We start from the raw sequence: 21,409 nt of genomic DNA on the forward strand, positions 1-21,409 counted from the left end.
TTGTATCTGACCAGATCTTCTACAGAGTCCAGACAGTCTTCAAGGCGGAAATCAGAAATATCAATACCTTCATCCAGACGATCCTGAAGGTAGATAGCAATGGCATCTCTGGGTTCGTTCTTGAAGAACCTTTCAAGGCCATGAGGCATCTTCCTCTGATCCTTCAGAGCTTCCCAGGTCACATTCATAGTGGGCTTGACTTTGATGTCTTTGATGATTCCCATACTCCTCAGATTTTTGGCATTCAGAGGCTTTCCAACGTCAATTGCCAGATCATCCATACATCTGGTCTTCTCCAGAGCATCTACCAGCCCATGCTCAATGAAGATGTCAGAGAGCAATCTACCCAGAGGAATGTAGGATCTGGGCTTCATATTATTCCTTGTTTCTCTGACTGAATCCCTCAGATATCTGAAGAGGAGAACAGGGAGGTTGATAGGGATACCCTTCTGAATACAGTAGAGGATGCATTTCTGATCAGCATTAATATAATCTGAAGAGTTGGAGGCTGGACGATGATGGATTGTTCCCAGGATAATCTTCAGCCAAACTCGGAGGTTCTGATGAAGCTCCTTGTTCTTAGAGGGGTTTCCTTCAACATTTGCTTTGAAGATTGTAGGGTTAATGACTTCTGTGATGCGCTTGGACCTTGGAGGAATGTTGTAAATCCTTTTACCTCCAGCTTTCTCCATATTCAGCAAAGAAGCAATAGACGCTTCTGTGATAATGATCTTCACTCCCAGAACAAAAGAAACAATGAACTCATCATCAGCATCTGCACATCTCCAGAATTCCTTCACCAGAAGAGGATAGATTGGACCATAAAGCCTGTTGAAGTAGGTTTCCCAACCTTGCTTGCGAAGATCTTCAGTTAAATCAATGCCATTTCTTCTCAAATTCTCAAAATCCACCAGCGATTCACACAGTACATCCAAACCTTCAAAGGGAGTTGAAAGATGAATGTGTTGTTCACGTTCCAAAATGTGAGGTTCTTTGTAAACTGGGGTCGTGGTAACGTCTACAACCATGGGTGTTTGAGTGTTTGAGGTTTGGGGGTTAGAAGCGGCTTCCATTTGTTGGGAGAAGTTAAAAACTTCTTGCTCTTGAGGATTCATGAAGAAAATTGATGAAGAAGATGAAGAACTGAGAAGGTTGCAGAGAAAACTTCGAGAGAGGGTTTAGGGTTTTAGAGTGAGTGAGAGTGATAAGTGTGAAAAGTGAGAGAAAGTGTTTATATACTAAGGGTAAAAACACATGCAAAACGACACACATACCAACGTTAGCACAAAAACCAAAATAGCACGTTTGGGGGAAAAATGATTACAGCTCATTAATGAATGTCTAATCCCAACAGTAAGCACACTGCTCAAGGAGATTTCAAGCGTTCTGACCTTTGATTTCTTTTGACAGCTGTCTAGAAGTTCTAGGGTTAGACGCATGTTCCCCACATGTTGATGTTTCTGATCTTCAGGAATACCAAAGGATTTCTGAAGATTTCTAACTCAGATATCTTCTTAACTTGGTAGAAGTATCAGAGTCAGAGGCAGAAGTGTATTTGTTTTTATCAGAGTCTCATTTTACATGTTCAGAGCCAAATTTTACTCAGGACAATTTTTAATGTTCAGATTTTCTAAGATGAAAAGAAATCTATCTTCAGCTAGAGGCTTAGTAAAGATATCTGCCCATTGATGTTCTGTATCAATGAACTTCAGCGTTACTATCCCTTTCTGAACATAGTCTCTAATAAAATGATGTTTTATTTCTATGTGTTTGGCTCTGGAATGTAGAATGGGATTCTTACTTAAACAAATAGCAGCAGTATTATCACAAAAAATAGGAATGTTACTCTCAAAGATTTGTAGATCTTCTAGCTGATGTTTCATCCAGAGCATCTGAGTTGTGCATAGTGACGCTGAGATATATTCTGCTTCTGCAGTTGATAGAGCAATTGTTGACTGTCTTTTGCTAGCCCAGGAGATTAAGTTGTTTCCCAGAAGCTGGCAATTTCCAGATGTGCTTTTACGTTCTATTCTATCTCCTGCATAATCTGCATCACAATAACCAGAAAGCCTATACTCTGATGTTTTCTCATACATCAGGCCCAGGTTAGGAGTTCCTTTCAGATACTTAAGAATTCTCTTAACAGCTGTTAAATGAGATTCTCTAGGATCTGATTGGAATCTGGCACAAAGACAAACGCTAAAGAGAATATCAGGACGAGTAGCAGTCAGATAGAGAAGAGAGCCTATCATACCTCTATAGAGCTTCTGACAAACCTTGTTGCTTACCTCTTCCTTCTCCAGAATGCAAGTTGGGTGCATAGGAGTCTTTGCAGAGTTGCATTCAGTCATGTCAAACTTCTTCAGAACATCTTTAATGTACTTGCTTTGATGAATGTACGTGACTTCTGGAGTTTGATTTATTTGAATTCCCAGAAAGAACTTTAGTTCTTGCATTAGACTCATTTCAAATTCTGCCTGCATTAACTTAGAAAATTCTTGGCAAACAGAGATATTAGCAGAACCAAAAATAATGTCATCAACATAAATCTGGCATATCACGAGATCATTTTTATGGTTTTTACAGAAGAGTGTAGAATCAACTTTCCCTCTGATAAAATTTTGTTCCAGAAGAAAATTACTTAAGCGTTCATACCAAGCTCTGGGAGCTTGTTTAAGTCCATATAAGGATTTCTTAAGTTTGAAAACATGTTCTGGAAAATTTGAGTTTTCAAAACCAGGAGGTTGATTAACATACACTTCTTCTGAAATATAACCATTTAGAAATGCGCTCTTGACATCCATTTGGTATAATTTGATAGAATGATTAATAGCAAAAGATACAAGAAGACGAATAGACTCTAACCTTGCGACTGGAGCAAAAGTTTCATTATAATCAATACCTTCTTGTTGACTATAACCTTGAGCAACCAGTCGTGCTTTGTTTCTGACAACTTCTCCTTTCTCGTTCAGTTTGTTTCTGAAAACCCATCTGGTTCCAATGACATGAGTGCCTCTGGGTTTAGGAACGAGATCCCAGACATCATTCTTGGAGAATTGATCTAACTCTTCTTGCATAGCTGCCACCCAATCGTTATCTTGAAGAGCTTCATCACAGGACGTAGGCTCAATCAGAGACACTAGTCCCAGAGGAATATCTTCAGAAGTTCTGAAGGTAGATCTGGTTCTAACAGGTTCATCTTTGTTTCCCAAAATCAAATCTTCAGATACGTTGCTACGACTCTTGACTTTCCTTGGAATTTCTGGAGATTTAATTTCTTCAGAGTCTGGAGTGACAGTTGCTTCTGGAGTTTTCTCAGATTCTACCAGAGTGATCTCTAAATCTGCAAACTTTTCAACTAGCTTTGACTTTTCAGGGTCAAGCTTATCATCAAATCTAACATGAATTGATTCCTCCACAATTTTGGTTTCTGTGTTGTATACTCTGTAGCCTTTAGAGCGTTCTGAGTATCCTAACATAATACCTTTCTGTGCTTTGGAATCAAACTTGTTCAGATGTTCTTTAGTATTTAATATAAAACAAATGCATCCAAAAGGATGAAAATATGAGATGTTGGGTTTTCTTCCCTTACACAGTTCATAGGGAGTCTTTTCCAGAATAGGTCTAATAGAGATTCTATTCTGAATATAACACGCTGTATTTACAGCTTCTGCCCAAAAGTGCTTTGCTACATTTGTTTCATTGATCATGGTTCTGGCCATTTCTTGAAGTGTCCTATTCTTCCTCTCTACAACTCCATTTTGTTGTGGAGTTCTAGGGCAGGAGAAATCATGGGATATTCCATTAGAATCAAATAGTTCTTCAAAATCTTTATTTTCAAATTCTCCACCATGATCACTTCTGACTCTAACAATTTTAGAGTCAAATTCTTTTTGCACTTTAGAACAGAAACTGGTGAATACAGAGTGAGACTCACTCTTGTGCCTTAGGAATTTTACCCATGTCCAGCGGCTGTAATCATCAACGATTACAAGTCCATACTTCTTTCCATTGACTGATGCTGTTTTCACAGGACCAAATAAGTCAATGTGAAGAAGCTCCAGAGGCTTGGAGGTAGAAACAACATTTTTCTTTTTAAAAGATGTTTTTGAAAACTTTCCTTTCTGACAAGCTTCACACAGAGCATCTGAAGAAAACTTCAGTTTAGGTAGGCCTCTGACTAACTCAAGTTTAGTTAACTGAGAAAGTTTCCTCATGCTAATGTGGCCTAAGCGTCTATGCCATACCCATTGCTCTTCGTGAACTGACATTAAACATTTAACATTTTGATCTTTTAAATCAGAAAGATTTATTTTATAAATGTTGTTTTTCCTCTTGCCTGTGAAAAGGACAGAGCCATCGTTCTGATTAATGGCTTTACACGTTTTTTGATTAAAGATTACATCATAACCGTTATCACTTAATTGACTTATGGATAACAAGTTATGCATTAATCCTTCTACATAAAGAACATCAGATATAGAGGGAAGAGTACCATTACCAATAGTTCCGGAGCCTCTGATCCTTCCTTTCTGATCTCCTCCGAAGCCTACAAAGCCAGCGTCTTTAAGTTCCAGGCTTTGGAACATAGACTTTCTTCCCGTCATATGTCGCGAGCATCCAGAGTCCAGGTACCATGACTGGTGTCTGAACTTTGCTGCATAGGATATCTGCAACATAGATAATCTTATCTTTCGGTACCCAGAATCTCTTGGGTCCTTTTAGATTAGTTTTCCCAGAGTTTCTTACAACTTTGGGTCTTCTAGCATTCTTAAATTTTTGTTCTTGTGTGTGTGTGTAATGATATGAAAAAGGAGATTTAAGCTGGTTACTGGTAGAAGTTTTATCAGAATCAGAATCATACCCAATTCCCCTTTTATTATTCTGACTTACTCCATAAATCATGGATGCCATAATACTCCTATCTATTCCACTCTTCAGAAACTTCTGAAAGGCTTCTTCATATTTATAAATAATTTCATTTGAAGTTTGTGGTGCTTGAGACAACGCTTCTTCTAATTTTAAGCTTTTTGTTTTAGCTCCATCTTTTTCTATCGTTAAAGATTTGATTGTATCTTCATGTACTAGAATTGTTGTCTCAAGTTCACTACATTCTTCAGATTTTGCTTTAAGAAGGCCTTTAATGCTTTTAACTTTTTGTTTTAATTTCTGAAGAGAGGTAAGAGTTTCTGATAAACATGATTCTAAGTCAGATCTAGAAAGTTCAGAAAATACCTCTTCAGATTCTTCATCTGAGCTGCTGGATGTGGTAGCCATAAATGCTACGTTGGCTTGTTCATCAGAGTCAGATTCTGATGATCCTGATTCACTATCGTCCCAGGTGGCCATTAATCCCTTCTTTGTTCTGAAGGCATTTTTCTTGAAGCTTTCTTTCTTAGAGTTATCTTTCTTCAGCTTGGGGCATTCATTTCTATAATGACCTGTTTCTTTACATTCAAAACAGGTAATATCTTTATTAGGTTTACCTTTTGAAGTTGACTCTGATCTATCCCCTCTGGGTCTTGATCTTCTGAAGTTGTTGTTGTTCCTTCTTTTCCAGAGTTGCTTAACTCTTCTGGTTAGTAAGGACAGTTCTTCTTCATCATCAGAGTCTTCAGGTTCAGAGTCGTCAGTATCTGCAGTTTCTGCCTGGAGAGCTTTGGTTCTGTCTGACTTCCGTCTTTCAGGTCTGGACTTCAGCGCCACTGACTTGTTCCTTTTCTGAGGCTCATCCTCCTCTAGTTCTATCTCATGGCTTCTGAGAGAACTAACAAGTTCTTCAAGGCTGATATTGTTCAGATCCTTTGATAACTTCAGAGCAGTAACCATTGGTCTCCATTTCTTTGGCAGACTTCTGACTATCTTCTTAACATGATCTGCAGTCGTGTATCCTTTGTCTAGCACTTTAAGACCTGCAATAAGAGTTTGGAATCTGGAAAACATAGCTTCTATAGCTTCGTCATCTTCCATCTTGAAGGCTTCATATTTCTGGATCAACGCCAGAGCCTTCGTCTCCTTGACTTGGGAGTTTCCTTCATGGGTCATCTTCAGAGAGTCAAGTATATCTTTAGCCGTCTCTCTGTTGGTGATCTTTTCGTATTCGTTGTATGATATAGCATTTAGAAGTATTGTTCTGGCCTTGTGATGATTTTTGAACTCACGTTTCTGATCTTCTGACATTTTGCTTCTGGGAACTTCAGCTCCATTTAAGGTTGGAGGTTTGTATCCATCTGTGACAATGTCCCAGAGGTCAGCATCATAACCCAGAAAGAAACTTTCGATTCTATCTTTCCAGTAATCAAACTTTTCTCCATCAAAAACAGGAGGCTTGGCATTGTAAGAATCTTTCTCATTTGAGTGGGCCATTGTTTTTCTCGCACTGGATCTCTCTACACGGTTAAGTGTTTGATTTGAAAATCAATAACAGAGCCGGAGCTCTGATACCAATTGAAGGTGAGAAAAACAAGAAAGGGGGGGTTTGAATTGTTTGAAAAATAAGCTCTTTTGCAAAATAAAATCACACAATGATTTTATACTGGTTCGCTTATAACACAAAGCTACTCCAGTCCACCCGGCCAAGGTGATTTCGCCTTCAACAAGGACTTAATCCACTAATCTTGAAAGATTACAAACAACCCCTAAGAGAAAAGAAAATCTCTTAGTCCTCTCAAGTCTACAGACTACAAAGAGTCACTTGAGGAAATCAAATAAAAATAGATACAAGATGTGTAATCTAGAGTGCTTCTAAGAAAGCAAATATTACAAACTTAAGAACAAATTTTTCACTTGATAAGCAAAAGCTTAGTGAAAATCTTTGAAGAACAAAGATGTTTTTCTTGAGCGTGATATGATTTCAGTATAGTTTTGGCTAGTGATTTCTTCGTGTATACTGAATGAGATTTCTTCTCTTATTTATAGGAGTTGAAGTAGAGTTGAAGTGGCGTTGAATCTGTTGGATATTGAGATGTAGTTACGCCATTCCATTAATAGCTTCTGCAGTAGACTTTTTCACTTAGAAGTGACTACTTACCACAATTAGTATCTTCTCTCTTGGAAGTAGAGATTAACGTCTCTTTCTAATTGAGGAAATCCATTTGCAGAACTTTAACTTGGCTTAAACGTTACTTCATCATGATTAACAATTCTGATTAGAGTCTTCGTGTATCTGGAGAAACTTGCTTCTGATGTTATTTCTTGAATGTTCAGATGGCGCTGATAACTTCAGAGTTTGCAGAAGGCATATGTTCAGAGTCAGAGCTTCTAGACTTTACTTCATATTCAGATGCTTCTGATACTTGCAGTTTTGTCCAGAGTCAGAGCTTCTTAAAACGAGATTTCTCTTTAGATGCTTCTGATACTTGAGATTTTGCATCTGATCTTGTTTTGCATCTGATGACATCATCAGATTTATTTCTTCTTTCTTTAGAACCTTGCACACTTAGAAACTTTTCGTTAGGGTGCCATTTTTGGTTTCATCCTTTGTTATCATCAAAATCATGGAATCTGTTGTAGAATAATTTTTGTTCTTACACTTGCTTCACAGCTTCGTTCAAGACCATAACAACTCTTGCCTACAGGCTTTTAGTTACAAATACTCTCAGTTTTGAACATTGAGAAACACATGGTAACCTTCCCACAAATTGGGAGGTTTACCTCACACACACCCCTAAATTTTCATTCTATGAGGCTTACAAAAACTAGGTTACAATATGCTATTTATAACCTAATCATCCAACTGGATTTGGGCCTTCAGAAATCGCAGCAAACTTCTCCTTTGCTGTTACAAAGTCAGCAGAAACTTTCTGCTACAATCAAGGTCTTCAATCCTAAAATCTCTCCATATATATCTCCTTATTTTGAGCCTATATATATATTCTGATTGAGTCTTTAAGACCTCCACATGGGAGTTAGGATATTCACCAAATATCCTCACTAATCCCAGAATATATACTGAGTTAATTAATTCAGTTATCTACACATGTGCGATGTCACATACATAATGTCGTGACATCGTACATGACATGTTGGTCCAGATGTTGAACTTCTTCAACCCAACATATTAAAACAACAGAGATGATTACATTATTTGTTTTAATAAATTAATGCCAATCCTAAGGTATTAACAATCTCCCCCTTTGGCAAATTTTAGCTAAAACAAATAAACATTACACTGGACAATACATCCCAATATGGGTATGCTCTTCATCTCTGTCATTGTCTCCACCACCACAAACACCAAAGTTGGTGTACATGAGGAAGTAGAGGTACAAGAATCAGTTGCATCAGAACCCTTCCCTTCATCGGTAGAGCTTCCAGAAGAATATGTAATGCTGAGTACATAGATAATGTAACTCAGATCACAAGACACAACTGTCCTCTTAACTCAGATCACAAGACACAAGTGATATGCCCAGTTAGTGACTTCTGTGCCTGAAGCCACTTTTGCTTGCTACCATATTTTACTTGCTTCTGGTACATTCTCAGGGCTATATTTCTCTCCCCCTTTTTAGCTAAACATTTGTAAAGGAACCCCTCACAAAACCAGATCCAGGCGCTGTTTGCCCAAACCTTAACATACCCCATGATTTAGAGGGAATGGAGTGTTTCTCTTGTGAGAAGAAGAGGGCTATTACATCCTTTAAATAGTCCAGCCCGTGCTTAGGAATTAACGGTAGGAATAAATGCTTGGTCAAGATTCATTAATATTTGCTAAGAAACAGTCAGAGAATCACCAACAAAATCTCAGACTATCTTTGAATACCTTTTATAGCTCTTGACTGTTTCTTTTCCAAAACAGCAGTTCCAGTGCATGAAGACTATTCCCTATATGCAGTCAGTCACGTTGCACGTGATGTCTTAACATTCAACGTGGCTTTTGCCTGCATTCTTCAATTATTCTTCCTCTCAACATTTCCTAAGACCACTTTCATACCTCCAGTAGAAACTTGACATCAGGCACCACTACAGCCAAAATCCCACACATCAGTAGATGGTTACTCCCCCTGTAACACACAACTGTAGCACTCAGGCTTATTCTAATATATCATAATTAGACACATCACATCCATATTTCCTAATGACTGTGAGCTTCAGAAGGAAAACTATTGTCCCAGGCAATGTCATGACATCCGGTCAGACATTCTTGTGCTCACTCAGCATTGACATGCACCACATCATCCCAATAGCTAACAAGGTGCCATGCCTTGTTATCTGAGAACACATAGACCACCAGCTTGATGATTACTAGCAGCACAAGGATATAACTCCCCCTGTCATGAACATCCAACTCTCCTCTTGATACTTGGTGATCACACAGGAACATATCCAACACCCCAGAGTTGGACCTTCAAATACTTCTTGATTCAAAGAGAACTCAGACCACTTGATGAATGGAAAACATAAGACGCATCTTCATGTCTCCAAGAGCACCCCCTCTGTTCAACCCTCTGGGCTGAACACATCCACACTCTGTGTCAATCTCTCTTCTAACCAGAACAGAACACCACTTCACAAAATGTTCTAACATTAGTTAGGACATCCTCACAACATAACAAGGAACACCATCTGATAATCTTTAGATATCACTGAGTCACCAGCTTAATCCAAAAGAAACCAGACACAAATTGGGACATATATATTCTCATCCCATTACAAGAGATAATCTTCCATAGATAGCTTAGAACTTCTACCACAAGCTCCAAGAGATGAATAAAAAAACATCTCCCTTTGTCTTCAACTTACTACTTTTCTGCTCAAAAGTAATTTGTCTCAGACTTTCCTCAAGAATAATCAGCTGCCATATGTTGATTATCTTGATCCTTTGAACTCACTTCTGAGATAGACCAAATGCCACTGGTTGATTACCTCCTTCATGAATCCTCATATGAACAAGTCAAATGCCACCTTTTGACCTCTCCAAGTTTATCAGACTTCTCCCAAGGATATTCTGACCTTCCAAGTGAGACTTGAACTTCAAGCTACATGTTCAACGAAACTTAGATTCTCTAAGACATGAACATGTACCATCTTCTCCATCCAGCAACTCCAAAGAACTGCAATGAGAACGATCTTTTTGAAGTGCCCAAACTACAACTCTGTAGACCCTTCTATCTTAAGTTGATGTGCCACTTCACCAACTAAGATTCTGATGTTGAACCAAATGTCACAACATTGTGTTTTAACATTTAGTTGTTGAATTCAGCTTCTTCTTCTGCCACTTGAAAGAACAGCCTCCCTTGATGAATCCCTGCTTCTTCTCCAAAGACATCAGACACTCTGATGCATGAGTCTTCAGAAGGACCAGTTAGAGACTAACCCTTCAGCTATACCAAGGATTCCACTTCCTAAAGCAAGGTTGTTTCCATGATGTCAAGAATGTTGCCACTTGTTCTTAACTCCACAGTGTGCATTAGCCAATGCACTTCCTTACCTAGATCAGAAATAAACTGATCCAAGTAACCACCATCAAGACTATGATGTCTTCTTCTTCTTGTACACACCAAGGCTGAACATGTTTCTTGCCAGGAAACCTTTTCAGAGATCATATGCTTTTGCTGCCATCAAAGAGATAGACCATAAACCAATGTACTATCCTTCCTATGGTTCTGCACAGGGTCTTGAAGAAGAGATGTTCCAACATCTTTAAGAACATCAGTTATCTTGAGCTCCAAGGATAATCAATTAAATACTTGTACTTGGCACAATTAGACATTAATCTTAAATCCTTTCCCAATTATCCTTTCAGATACTTCCATCAAAAGAATATTTTGAAAATACTCTTCTTGTGTCAGCATCTTCTGCTTGCAAGCACCTCAACAGATTTGAGAATCTTTCCAGATTAGATTCACCCTTAGGAATGAGAGAGATGAATCCTTCCTTCCAGATGTGTCACACAACAACCAGAACCCATGTGACACAGGTCAACAGCCAACCAGACCCTAGGCTGACCAACCGTGAGGAGGTTAACCAAAACTCCCCCTCAAATTACCAATCATGGAAACTCCACACCAATATCCATGCATTGTACACAAGTGTCTCAACATGACATACACTATCCCTACCAGTGGCAACTAACTCTATGAGTTATACCTATGCATACTCCAATCACACCAATCAGACTCCAGCTAACTATAAGTACTAGTGAGATAAACAGCACCAGTCAATAGTAGATATGCATTGCCAGAGCATACTACCTCAACCAACCTCTGAGTCTTCATATTCTCACTTCTTGAAAGAACTGCCACTTCTGAGCGAGGTGTTTGAATAACAAGACTCATGGTTCCAATCCTCTTAAATGAAATAGCAATCAGGTTACCCCATTATTGACTTCTAACATCCAGAGGACTTGTCTTTCAACACACCCTAGTACTCCAGAGAACAGCTATCCAGCCCTGATCAATCTACAGGAGTAGGACAAGCAGCAGGAAATTGCACAATGTCACATCTCAGCCAGCTCCACTTCTAGAGACCAGACCTCTACATGTGACCTTCTTGAGCATACACACAGTTGACCCTACCCTTGTCAACTTAGCACACACAGATGTCTCCTCTTCCAGGTCAGGAGTAGGTTCCAAACAAGGTCTCCCTTTGTTTGACACCTAAAAACATCTGCTCTTCAACCAGTAGCTGCATACGTGTTGAACAACATGTTCTAACATCACATAGAACATTAGTTCCACCTCCTTGGAACAAACTTTCCTTGAAATTCTTCAAGGTCTTCATATACATTACCCAAAAGAGTAAAAGAATCAGTGATCAGTTGATTCTTACCATCCTGAAGTGAGAGCGTCATGATGAGTGGTCTTGAGGAGACTCAAGTATCTTTGACATCTTCAATAGATTATGATGAAATCTTGAATACAACAGCCTTTCATCCACATGAGGGGAAACTACATCAGAGTTTGAGTTTTGCCAGGTATTATGCAGCGGAAATCATAATACAACTCAATCTATGAACACACACTTCACCAGATCAGCCTCCAAGGCCATACCAAGTTTGAATGTTATTCAATACTGGCACAGTTGTCCCACACAAAGGCCAATTGCCAACCTCCAGAGACAGGTACACACCATTCCCGTCATGAACAGTCCATCCACCTACTTCAAGGGACCATTCAGGGAAATTACAGAACCTTTCACAGGTTCCAGCATCAGTACTAACATAACTCTTTGCAAGATACCAGAAAGTATCACCCATGGATCTCATCCAGAAACAGACAGGATGCCTGCTCTGATACCAATTGAAATTCTGGCATAGTCAGATTTCAGATGTTCTACTCCAAGTCATGACATCTGATCCAACATTGTAACTAATACTGCAAGACAGTTATTAAACCCTGTACTAATATGCACACGTTCACAGATGTCACGACATTTGCTTCTATATCACCCTAGAATGGAGGAACACCTAGTTCTGTGCATCTGGTGGAAAGACTCAGCAGAGATCATCCATAGCACTAAATTCTGTTATTTTCCTACACAGTCATCAGCAAGATGTCTCAATAGTGATTTGAACATCAACTGTTACATTATTCCAGTTTGCTGGCCTTGTACATGTATTTCCTAAAATAAAGGTTGAACACGTTAATCTAATTTCCACTTATTAGATTGCTAACAAATAGACTATTTGTTAGGTTCATTAATTGTAGGTTAGTAGTTGGTTTCCTGGATTTTAGCTCAGCTGTTGGATTCCTAAAGAATAGCCAGAGAAAAATACTGAACAGAAAAACCAATCATCCTACACTTTAGCACATGCTGTTGAGAATGAATGTCACAACATTCAGTTCGACAGCCAGAACATATGCTGATTCTGTTATGTTCCTGAAAACGGACAGTGCTAAATTTTCTGTACTGTGAAAAGACCAACCAGTCTCTACCTCAGTATCAGCCTACAGGAACAACTGTCAAGACATCCAGTTTGCCAGTTTCACAATGATCCTTTGGCCAGGTCTGTTATCCTCGTGAAAACCAGACTTAAGTAAATACTAAACTGAAACCAACCTGCCTATTATTCAGTATATGCTATCACTGATGAATGTCACAACATTCTGATTGACATTCAAACAGAAGGCTATATCCCAGGTCTGTTATTATTTTGATAAGCAGACTGAAATACCAGCTGAGTTATGGCAAAAGGATTATAACACGCAGAAGGAAAACAAACACAGGAAATTGTTAACCCAGTTTGGTCCAACATGACCTACATCTGGGGGCTACCAAGCCAGGAAGAAGATCCACTATCAGCAGTATTAATTCAGAGTTAAACCCCCCCGTTTACAACTCTTCACTTAATCCCTACCCAATGTAATCTATACCTAGGAACTCCTAGATAGAAACCTCCAGTTTCCATTCCTATCACTACAAATACAATGTAATGTTAAAACAACTTGAACTTGCTTCACAGCTTCGTTCAAGACCATAACAACTCTTGCCTACAGGCTTTGAGTTACAAATACTCTCAGTTTTGAACACTGAGAAACACATGGTAACCTTCCCACAGATTGGGAGGTTTACCTCACACACACCCCTAAATTTTCATTCTATGAGGCTTACAAAAACTAGGTTACAATATTCTATTTATACCCTAATCACCCATCTGGATTTGGGCCTTCAGAAATCGCAGCAAACTTCTCCTTTGCTGTTACAAAGTCAGCAGAAACTTTCTGCTACAATCAAGGTCTTCAATCCTAAAATCTCTCCATATATATCTCCTTATTTTAAGCCTATATATATTCTGATTGAGTCTTTAAGACCTCCACATGGGAGTTAGGATATTCACCAAATATCCTCACTAATCCCAGAATATATACTGAATTAATTAATTCAGTTTTCTACACATGTGCGATGTCACAGACATGATGTCGTGACATCGTACATGACATGTTGGTCCAGATGTTGAACTTCAACCCAACATATTAAAACAACAAAGATGATTACATTATTTGTTTTACAAAATTAATGCCAATCCTAAGGTATTAACAGATGGTATACAAGAACTAATGAGATGTAACAACATTGGAAATCCCATATGACCAAGTTCAACCATTACAAATTCCATATGATCTGTCCCCGATGACGATATTTGTCAACCCAGTTGTTCCTATGATAATAAATGTACCTAATCCATTCCCATTTGAAGACATAAAGTCAATATCGTGGATCTACGACTCCATAGACTATATCCATGGGCAAAAGGTATAAGATGAACCATTGGCATCCAATGAGCCAGCTGCCAACATAATTGGAATTGGGGGAGTGACTAGAAGATAGAGAGTATTTGCGCCAATTCCTCATACTATTGACAATGGTGGAACATCGAGCCAAGCTAAGGGCAAATAGATTGCGAACAATTACCAAGGGCCCGATTCTACCCAAAAAGTGACTCTGGTTAGCGAAGTGGAAGAGTTCCTACGCATCATCAAGAAAAGAGACTACAAGGTGGTTGAGAAACTCAATCAAACTCCATCAAAAATATCGATGTTGTCCTTGCTAATGTGTTCAGAAGTGCATAGAGATACCTTGGTAAAGTATTTGAGAATTGCCCATGTTCTGCAAGAGATTTTTGTCTGTCAATTTGAAGGAGTGGTGAATAATATTGCTGCCAGTGTTAGCTTGGGATTTAGTGACGATGAACTCCCATCCGAAGGGAGAAATCACAACAACGCATTGCACATTTCCATCGAATGTTTAGACATAATCTTGTCAAGGGTTTTGGTGGATACTGGTTCATCTATGAATGTGTTTCCAAAGTGTTCATTGTCAAAACTGACCATTGAAGGAATGTCGATGAAGCCTAGTGAGTTAGTAGTGAGAGAATTCGATGGCTCAAGAAGGACGGTGATTGGAGAAGTGGACCTCCCGATAAAAATTGGACCCCATAAATATTTCATAACTTTCTATGTCATGGACATTTACCTGACTTATAGTTGTCTTCTTGGATGACCGTCGATACATTCAGCCGGAGCTGTCACATCCACTCTCCACCAAAGGTTAAAGTTCTTAATCAATAATAAGTTGGTAATATTATAAGGTGAAGAGGATATAATGGTGAGTCATCTAATGTCTTTTATCTATGTTGAGGTCGAAGGTGAAGTCTATGAAACCCGCTTTCAATCTTTCGAGGTAGTGAATGTGGAGATGGTTCTCCCTTTGAAGGAAGTGAAAAAAATTGAGTTCCCTATGGTCTCTTATAAAGATGCGAGGACAGTGATTGAAGCCGGACACCCCGAAGGTTGGGGAAGAGTGTTTGATTTACCAGTAAACAAGGATCGCTCTGGCTTGGGATACCATTCCCAACCATCAATTGTGAAGAAACCAATGACAAATGCTGTTGAGGCACAAGTGCTCCCATTGCCATATATCTTCACTAGTGTCAGATACCTTGTGGATGGACAAATCAGTGTGGTAGAGGAATAAGAAGATGATGTTATTGACAAAGTAGGATTGGTTTATAAAAATTTGGAATGTCAAGAACTTGAAATTGGACATCAATAGAGATGCCCGAAGTTACAATGATCGAGAAACAATTTCCCTTTGTTTGTTTTGCTTTGAAAATTAACCATGTTATGCCCAATGCATGAGGAACCATTTGTAGGGCCCCCTTTAATTTTCAAATCAATCAAATTAATGAAATCATCACCTTTGCATTCAAATTGTGCTCCTTGTCTTTCGTTTGTTTTTTACAAAAATAAATGGCAATGTTTTCTTATATTTATTTTAAGTTTTATTAATTTTTCTTATCCCTCATAAAAATAAAAGCATGAAATCTTAATCATGCAGATTCCCCTTGATTTCCACCGATAACAATACTGTTACGGTCCCATATGACTTTGATAATCCCATATATCACGCTGACAAAGACGGTGAAGAAGATTGTGAACTCCCCGAGGAGTTAGCTCGACTGCTATGGCAAGATTCAAAGGTCATCCAACCGTATCAGGAATCGGTATAAGTTATCAACCTTGGGACAGGGGAGGATGTGAAAGAGGTCAGAATAGCCGCCGCCCAGCAAGATGACGTGAAGGAAAATCTGGTCAAGCTCCTACAAGAGTATATGGATGTGTTCTCTTAGTCCTACCAAGACATGCCCAGACTTGACACCGACCACTTGGTCCATCGGTTACCCCTCAAAGAAGATTGTCCTCCCGTAAAGCAAAAACTGAAAAGAACTCGGCCTGACATGGCAATGAAAATCAAGAAGGAGATGTAAAAGCAACTTGAAGCAGGCTTTCTGGTAGTAGCAAACTACCCTAAATGGTTAGAAAACATTGTGCCAGTATCCAAGAAGGACGAGAAGGTGAGAATGTGTGTTGACTATAGAGACTTGAATAGAGCTAGCCCAAAAGATGACTTCCCATTGTCTCACATTGACGTGTTAGAGGACAATACAACTCGATTCTCTATCTTCTCTTTCATGGATGGCTTCTCCGGCTACAACCAGATTAAAGTGGCCTCGAACAACATGGACAAGACAACCTACATCACCCCATGGGGAACCTTTGTCTATAAGGTTATGCCTTTTGGCCTAAAGAATGTTGGTGCAACATACCAACGTGTGATGGTAACGCTCTTTCATGATATGATTCATAAAGAGATATAAGTCTATGTCGACGATATCATTTCCAAATCCCAAACCGAAGAGGAGAATCTTGTAAATATGGAGAAACTCTTTGCAAGGCTAAGGAAGTTCAAGTTAAGGATAAACCCCAGTAAATGCACCTTTGGGGTAAAATCCAACAAACTATTAGGGTTCATTGTCAGCCAACGAGGAATTTAAGTTGATCCCGAAAAGGTCAAGGCCATCTAAGCTATGCCTGCACCTAAAACTGAGAAAGAGGTCTATGGATTTCTAGGGAGATTGAATTACATCTCCAAATTGATATGTCACCTCACAACCACATGTGAGCTAATCTTCAAGTTGCTTCGCAAAGATTAGGCATTCGTGTGGAATGATAATTTTCAAAATGCTTTTGAGAAAATCAAAGAGTATTTGCAAGAACCTCAAATTCTAATGCCTCTTGCGTCAGACATGCCTCTTATCATGTACCTAACGGTTCTTGAGGGATCCATGGGGTGTGTTCTCGGTCAACACGATAAAATTAGTAAGAAAGAGTACGCGATCTACTACTTGAGCAAGAAGTTCACCGACTGCGAGAGTAGGTACTCAATACTTGAAAAGATATGTCGTGCACTTGCTTGAGCTTCTAAACACCTAAGGCAATACATGCTGATACATACAACGCTTTTAATCTTCATGATGGATCATGTCAAGAACATCTTTGAGAAGCCTACTCTGATAGGAAGAGTCACCCATTGGAAGATGGCCTTAACTAAGTATGACATCCAACATGTCACCCAGAAAGCGGTCAAAGGAAGTGTCCTGTCCAACTATCTTACTCACCAACCCTTAGAGGATTATCAGTCAATTCCCTTTGAGTTACCTGACAAGGATATCATGTTAAGGGATTACAACATTCCCGGCCTCGAGGAAGGACCAGAACCTGGATCACGTTGGACACTTGTGTTTGATGGAGCTTCTAACGCTCAAGGAAATGGAATTGGGGGAAGTCATCACATCCCCAAATGGTTGTCATCTACCTTTCATCGCAAGGTTGTGCTTCACTTGCACTAACAATATGGAGGAGTACGAGGCATCTATCTTCGGAATTGAAGCTGCTATTGACCTATGGATTAAAATCCTCGAAGTCTATGGAGATTCATCCTTGGCAAGCATCCAAGTAAAAGGAGATTGGAAAGCTCGAGATCACAAGATGATCTCGTACAAGGAGTATGTCTTAAAGCTAATCCCATACTTTGATGAGATCACCTTATATCACATCCCTCGAGAGGAGAATCAGTTGGCCGATACCTTAGCTATTCTTTCATCCATGTTTAAGGTTAAATGGAAAAATGAAGCACCATTTATCCATATTGACTACTTGGACGAACTAGCCTATTGCCTGGCAGCCAAAGACGAATCTGATGGCCATCCCTGGTTTTATGACATTATCAGGTACTTGGAAAGCCAAGAATATCCAGAAAATGCATCCATCATGGATACAAATTTCCTTCGAAAGCTCTTGGCTAAATTCTTCTTGAATTGAGGGGTACTGTACAAGAGAAATTATGATTCAGTTTTGCTTAGATGTGTAGACGAAAGTGAGGCAAACCAGATTATAATGGAAATCCATGAAGGCTCCTTCGGGACGCATTCCAGTTGTCATACCCTAATTTTTAACCCTAAAATCCTACATATCATTTACATCATTGCACACAAACAAGGTCACATCTGGATCCTTCCCTCCTTCCGTCCTGGGTTTGCTTCTTGCAGGGATCACCAAGCACCTCTTTAATGGTGTTTTAACTTTGTGATTATATGCTTAATTTCTTATCTAACCAATAATAAAAATAGAAAAAATATGTTATATCTTCATTTAATTTATTGTGCAAGGTAGGTTTTTTTTCAATCAAGAGCATCTCAAAGTTTTGTTGCTTACTTCTCAAGGAAAGTCAAAGGTTCATTTTTTTATTTCCATGCCTTATTCAGCAAGAAACTTCAAGCTTTGATCAATTTAATCAAAGTGAAATCAAGTACATCTTATTTTGAGTTCATATGACCATCCATGTAATTTGAAATGCAAGGAAAAGTCATAATGCACAAGAGGTTTGACCAAAAAAGTCGACATTTTGAAGTCAAAGTTCCAAGGATCACAACTCCTTCAATTCTCAACATTTTTGAATTCTTATTTTTGAATATGACTCTTCTCAATACCAACTACAACTTCTCTTTACATGGAAAGATTCAATTATGCTTGGAGGATCATCAAAAGTTTGGAGATATTATAGGTCATTCTTGGACTTAGTGAAATTTGACCTATTTTCAAGTGACTACTTCTAAAATCTCAAAGATAATAGCTTCTTTAATTTTCAAAATTTGAGGATTATTCTTTTTGCACAATGTCATTTGTGATACCTTCTACAAGTTTGTTTCAATGATCAAGGTCAAATCATGCTCGGAAGGCCATGGAATTCATCTAGACATTATAGGTCATTTTTAGCCATGGAACACTTGAATTTTTCTAAGTTATATGGTCAGTTTTTTATGCCAATTTCAACATGACATAACTCTATGCTCAAACATCCAAATGCAACCTTTCTTGGCACATTGTAATCTTTGTTATGATGTCAACACATTGCAAAAAGAATGGGACCAAAAAACCTCCTGAGGAAGATGCCCCATTGAGTTGAACATGGTGACTTGAAACTGAAGAAATCACCATTGCCCGAAATTTGAACCTCACTAATCTAAATTCCAAGCCAAACTGCCACACGTTTTTGACCTAAACATGTTTAATCAAGTCTTTAGAAGCTAATTGACCCTTGAAACGCATGATTTGGTTGAGTTTTGATGGATTTCAAGTCACACTTTCCACACATTCTGATCAAATTCCTTTTGCACGAATTAAGCTTAATTCCACACGTATTTGGATCCAAACACATTCCCTATAAATAGAGGGAGCTACTATATTCATTTCCAAGCTTTTGAGAGCCAAGAAACCCCTGCTGCAACTTGAAATTTTTCTGAAAAAATCAACTATCGTGTTTTGAGTTTCAGTTTGTTTCAATCCAATTTCTTGATTCCATTAGCATCTCCGACATCCTCTGAAACTTTTGCAACAATTTCCAAGCTCTAAGACCTTTTGAAGTGCTCCAACCAGATCAAGCTTCATCAACTTCTGATCACCATATGGACAAGGTAGTTTTGAGCATCATTTGAACTCAAACAAGTTACCACAATGTAGTCCTTCACTCTCTGATGCTTTCTCCTAACTTATCTGGTGTTGATTGATCGTGTTCACCGTTTAATTTTATTTTTCGTGGCTTGCTTGTTTCTGGAACTTCTATGAAATTCCCTTTGCTCGATTTAGATAAATGAATTTGGAGCATAAGGTTGAATTCGGGATGAGAAGAGGATCACAATGGTGGTGGTCTCGTGTTCTAAATTTACCAAACGATGGAGCTCTAGTGAGAGCTCATCGGAGAAGATGATCGGAGTGTTCCAGGTCGTTTGAGTTTGGCCAGACACGTTGGACATTTGAAATGTTCTGATTGGTTGGATTTGAATTGCATCCCATGTGTTGCTTGTAGCACGTCCCATCGTGCATCCTAACCTGATGAGTGTTGGATTTGCCACGTCAACTAATAAGGCGTGATCCAACACTCCGTGCTTTTTCTGATTTTAATTATTTTTCTTTTATTATATTTAATTTCTTTTTCTTTTAAAATTCATAGTAATTTCATTTTTCATCCAAAAAATTCCAAAATAATTTCTAAAAGTCTCTTTTTATTTTTCTTCATCTGATTTTTATTTTTTTACATTTTATTTCACTGATTTTCCATTTTTCACGAATTTTCTTTTTTCTCCTTTGTTTTAATTGGTTTAAAAATAATTTTCTGCATTTTAAAATTCTGAAAAAATTATTATATGTTTCTTATTTTATTTCGAACCTTCCATAATTTTCTTGGCAATTTATTTGGTGTTTTGAAGGACCTTATGGATTTTTCATTTTCATTTTATTTTAAAATTCATTTTAAAATACTTTGGTGCATTTTTATTTTATTTTATTTCATTTTATATTTGTGTGACCTTTGTGAACTTCTGTTGACCATGGATCATGTTGGTTTGGATCATGAGTCTCATTAAACTCAATGGATCTTGGGTGTTGATGGGGTGAAAGCTCTAATCCACCAAAATGGATGATTGATTTTGATGATGATTTGATCAAACTTTTGGTCCAATTTGGGTGTGACCTCTCTTGTCCCCTTCTTCTTCATCTCTTTCTTTTCCCTTTGATCAATTGGATGACTTATCTCCATCTTGTTCATGATGTGTGGATTGGTGCTTGATGAACTTTCATAATTTCAAATCTACCTCCTAATTGATCGTGGATCATTTAAGGTACTTTGAATTGATGCATAAGTTTTTCCTAAGTTTCATGAAGTGTGGATTGAAGTAATGGACCATCCTCTTAACCTTTGTGCTTGATCATTCCCTTTTTTTCTTTTTTGTGTGGCATGACTTTAGGAGAATGATTTACATATCATTTCTATAACATGTATCAACACTAACATTATTATTGACCAACCTCAGATAGTTGTGACTTCTACATAAGTCCAATTATGATTTCTTAACATAGCGCTAAATTTGTCCTAAAAGCAAAGACATTTTTATAGATGAGATTATAAGTCTCCTACTCCTAATGGTATTGTGTGAAAATATTGCTCCTTTTTCATTTGTGAGAGCTAGTGACATATTTGTTGATTTTTATCCAAGTTGGAGCCCTTCTCATAATGATGTATAGGTTCATGTTTTCATGCTTGTGGGTGAATAGTTGAGTGTTCTACAAAAAAT

General features: G+C 38.3%; 1 protein-coding gene across 1 annotated transcript; it reads left to right on the forward strand.

The window, feature by feature from the left end:
• Positions 1-17,633: 17,633 nt before the first annotated feature.
• On the forward strand, positions 17,634-18,101 carry LOC127080253 (uncharacterized). Its single transcript, XM_051020580.1, has one exon. The coding sequence runs from the start codon at positions 17,634-17,636 to the stop codon at positions 18,099-18,101; it is 468 nt and encodes a 155-aa protein (XP_050876537.1).
• Positions 18,102-21,409: the final 3,308 nt, after the last annotated feature.

The sequence above is a fragment of the Lathyrus oleraceus genome, chromosome 5 (assembly GCF_024323335.1).
Source record: "Lathyrus oleraceus cultivar Zhongwan6 chromosome 5, CAAS_Psat_ZW6_1.0, whole genome shotgun sequence".
Classification (NCBI taxonomy): domain Eukaryota; kingdom Viridiplantae; phylum Streptophyta; class Magnoliopsida; order Fabales; family Fabaceae; genus Lathyrus; species Lathyrus oleraceus.

Coding starts and splice junctions, on each gene's coding strand:
- LOC127080253 (XM_051020580.1), top strand. CDS start 17,634: ATGGAGGAGTACGAGGCATCTATCTTCGGAATTGAAGCTGCTATTGAC.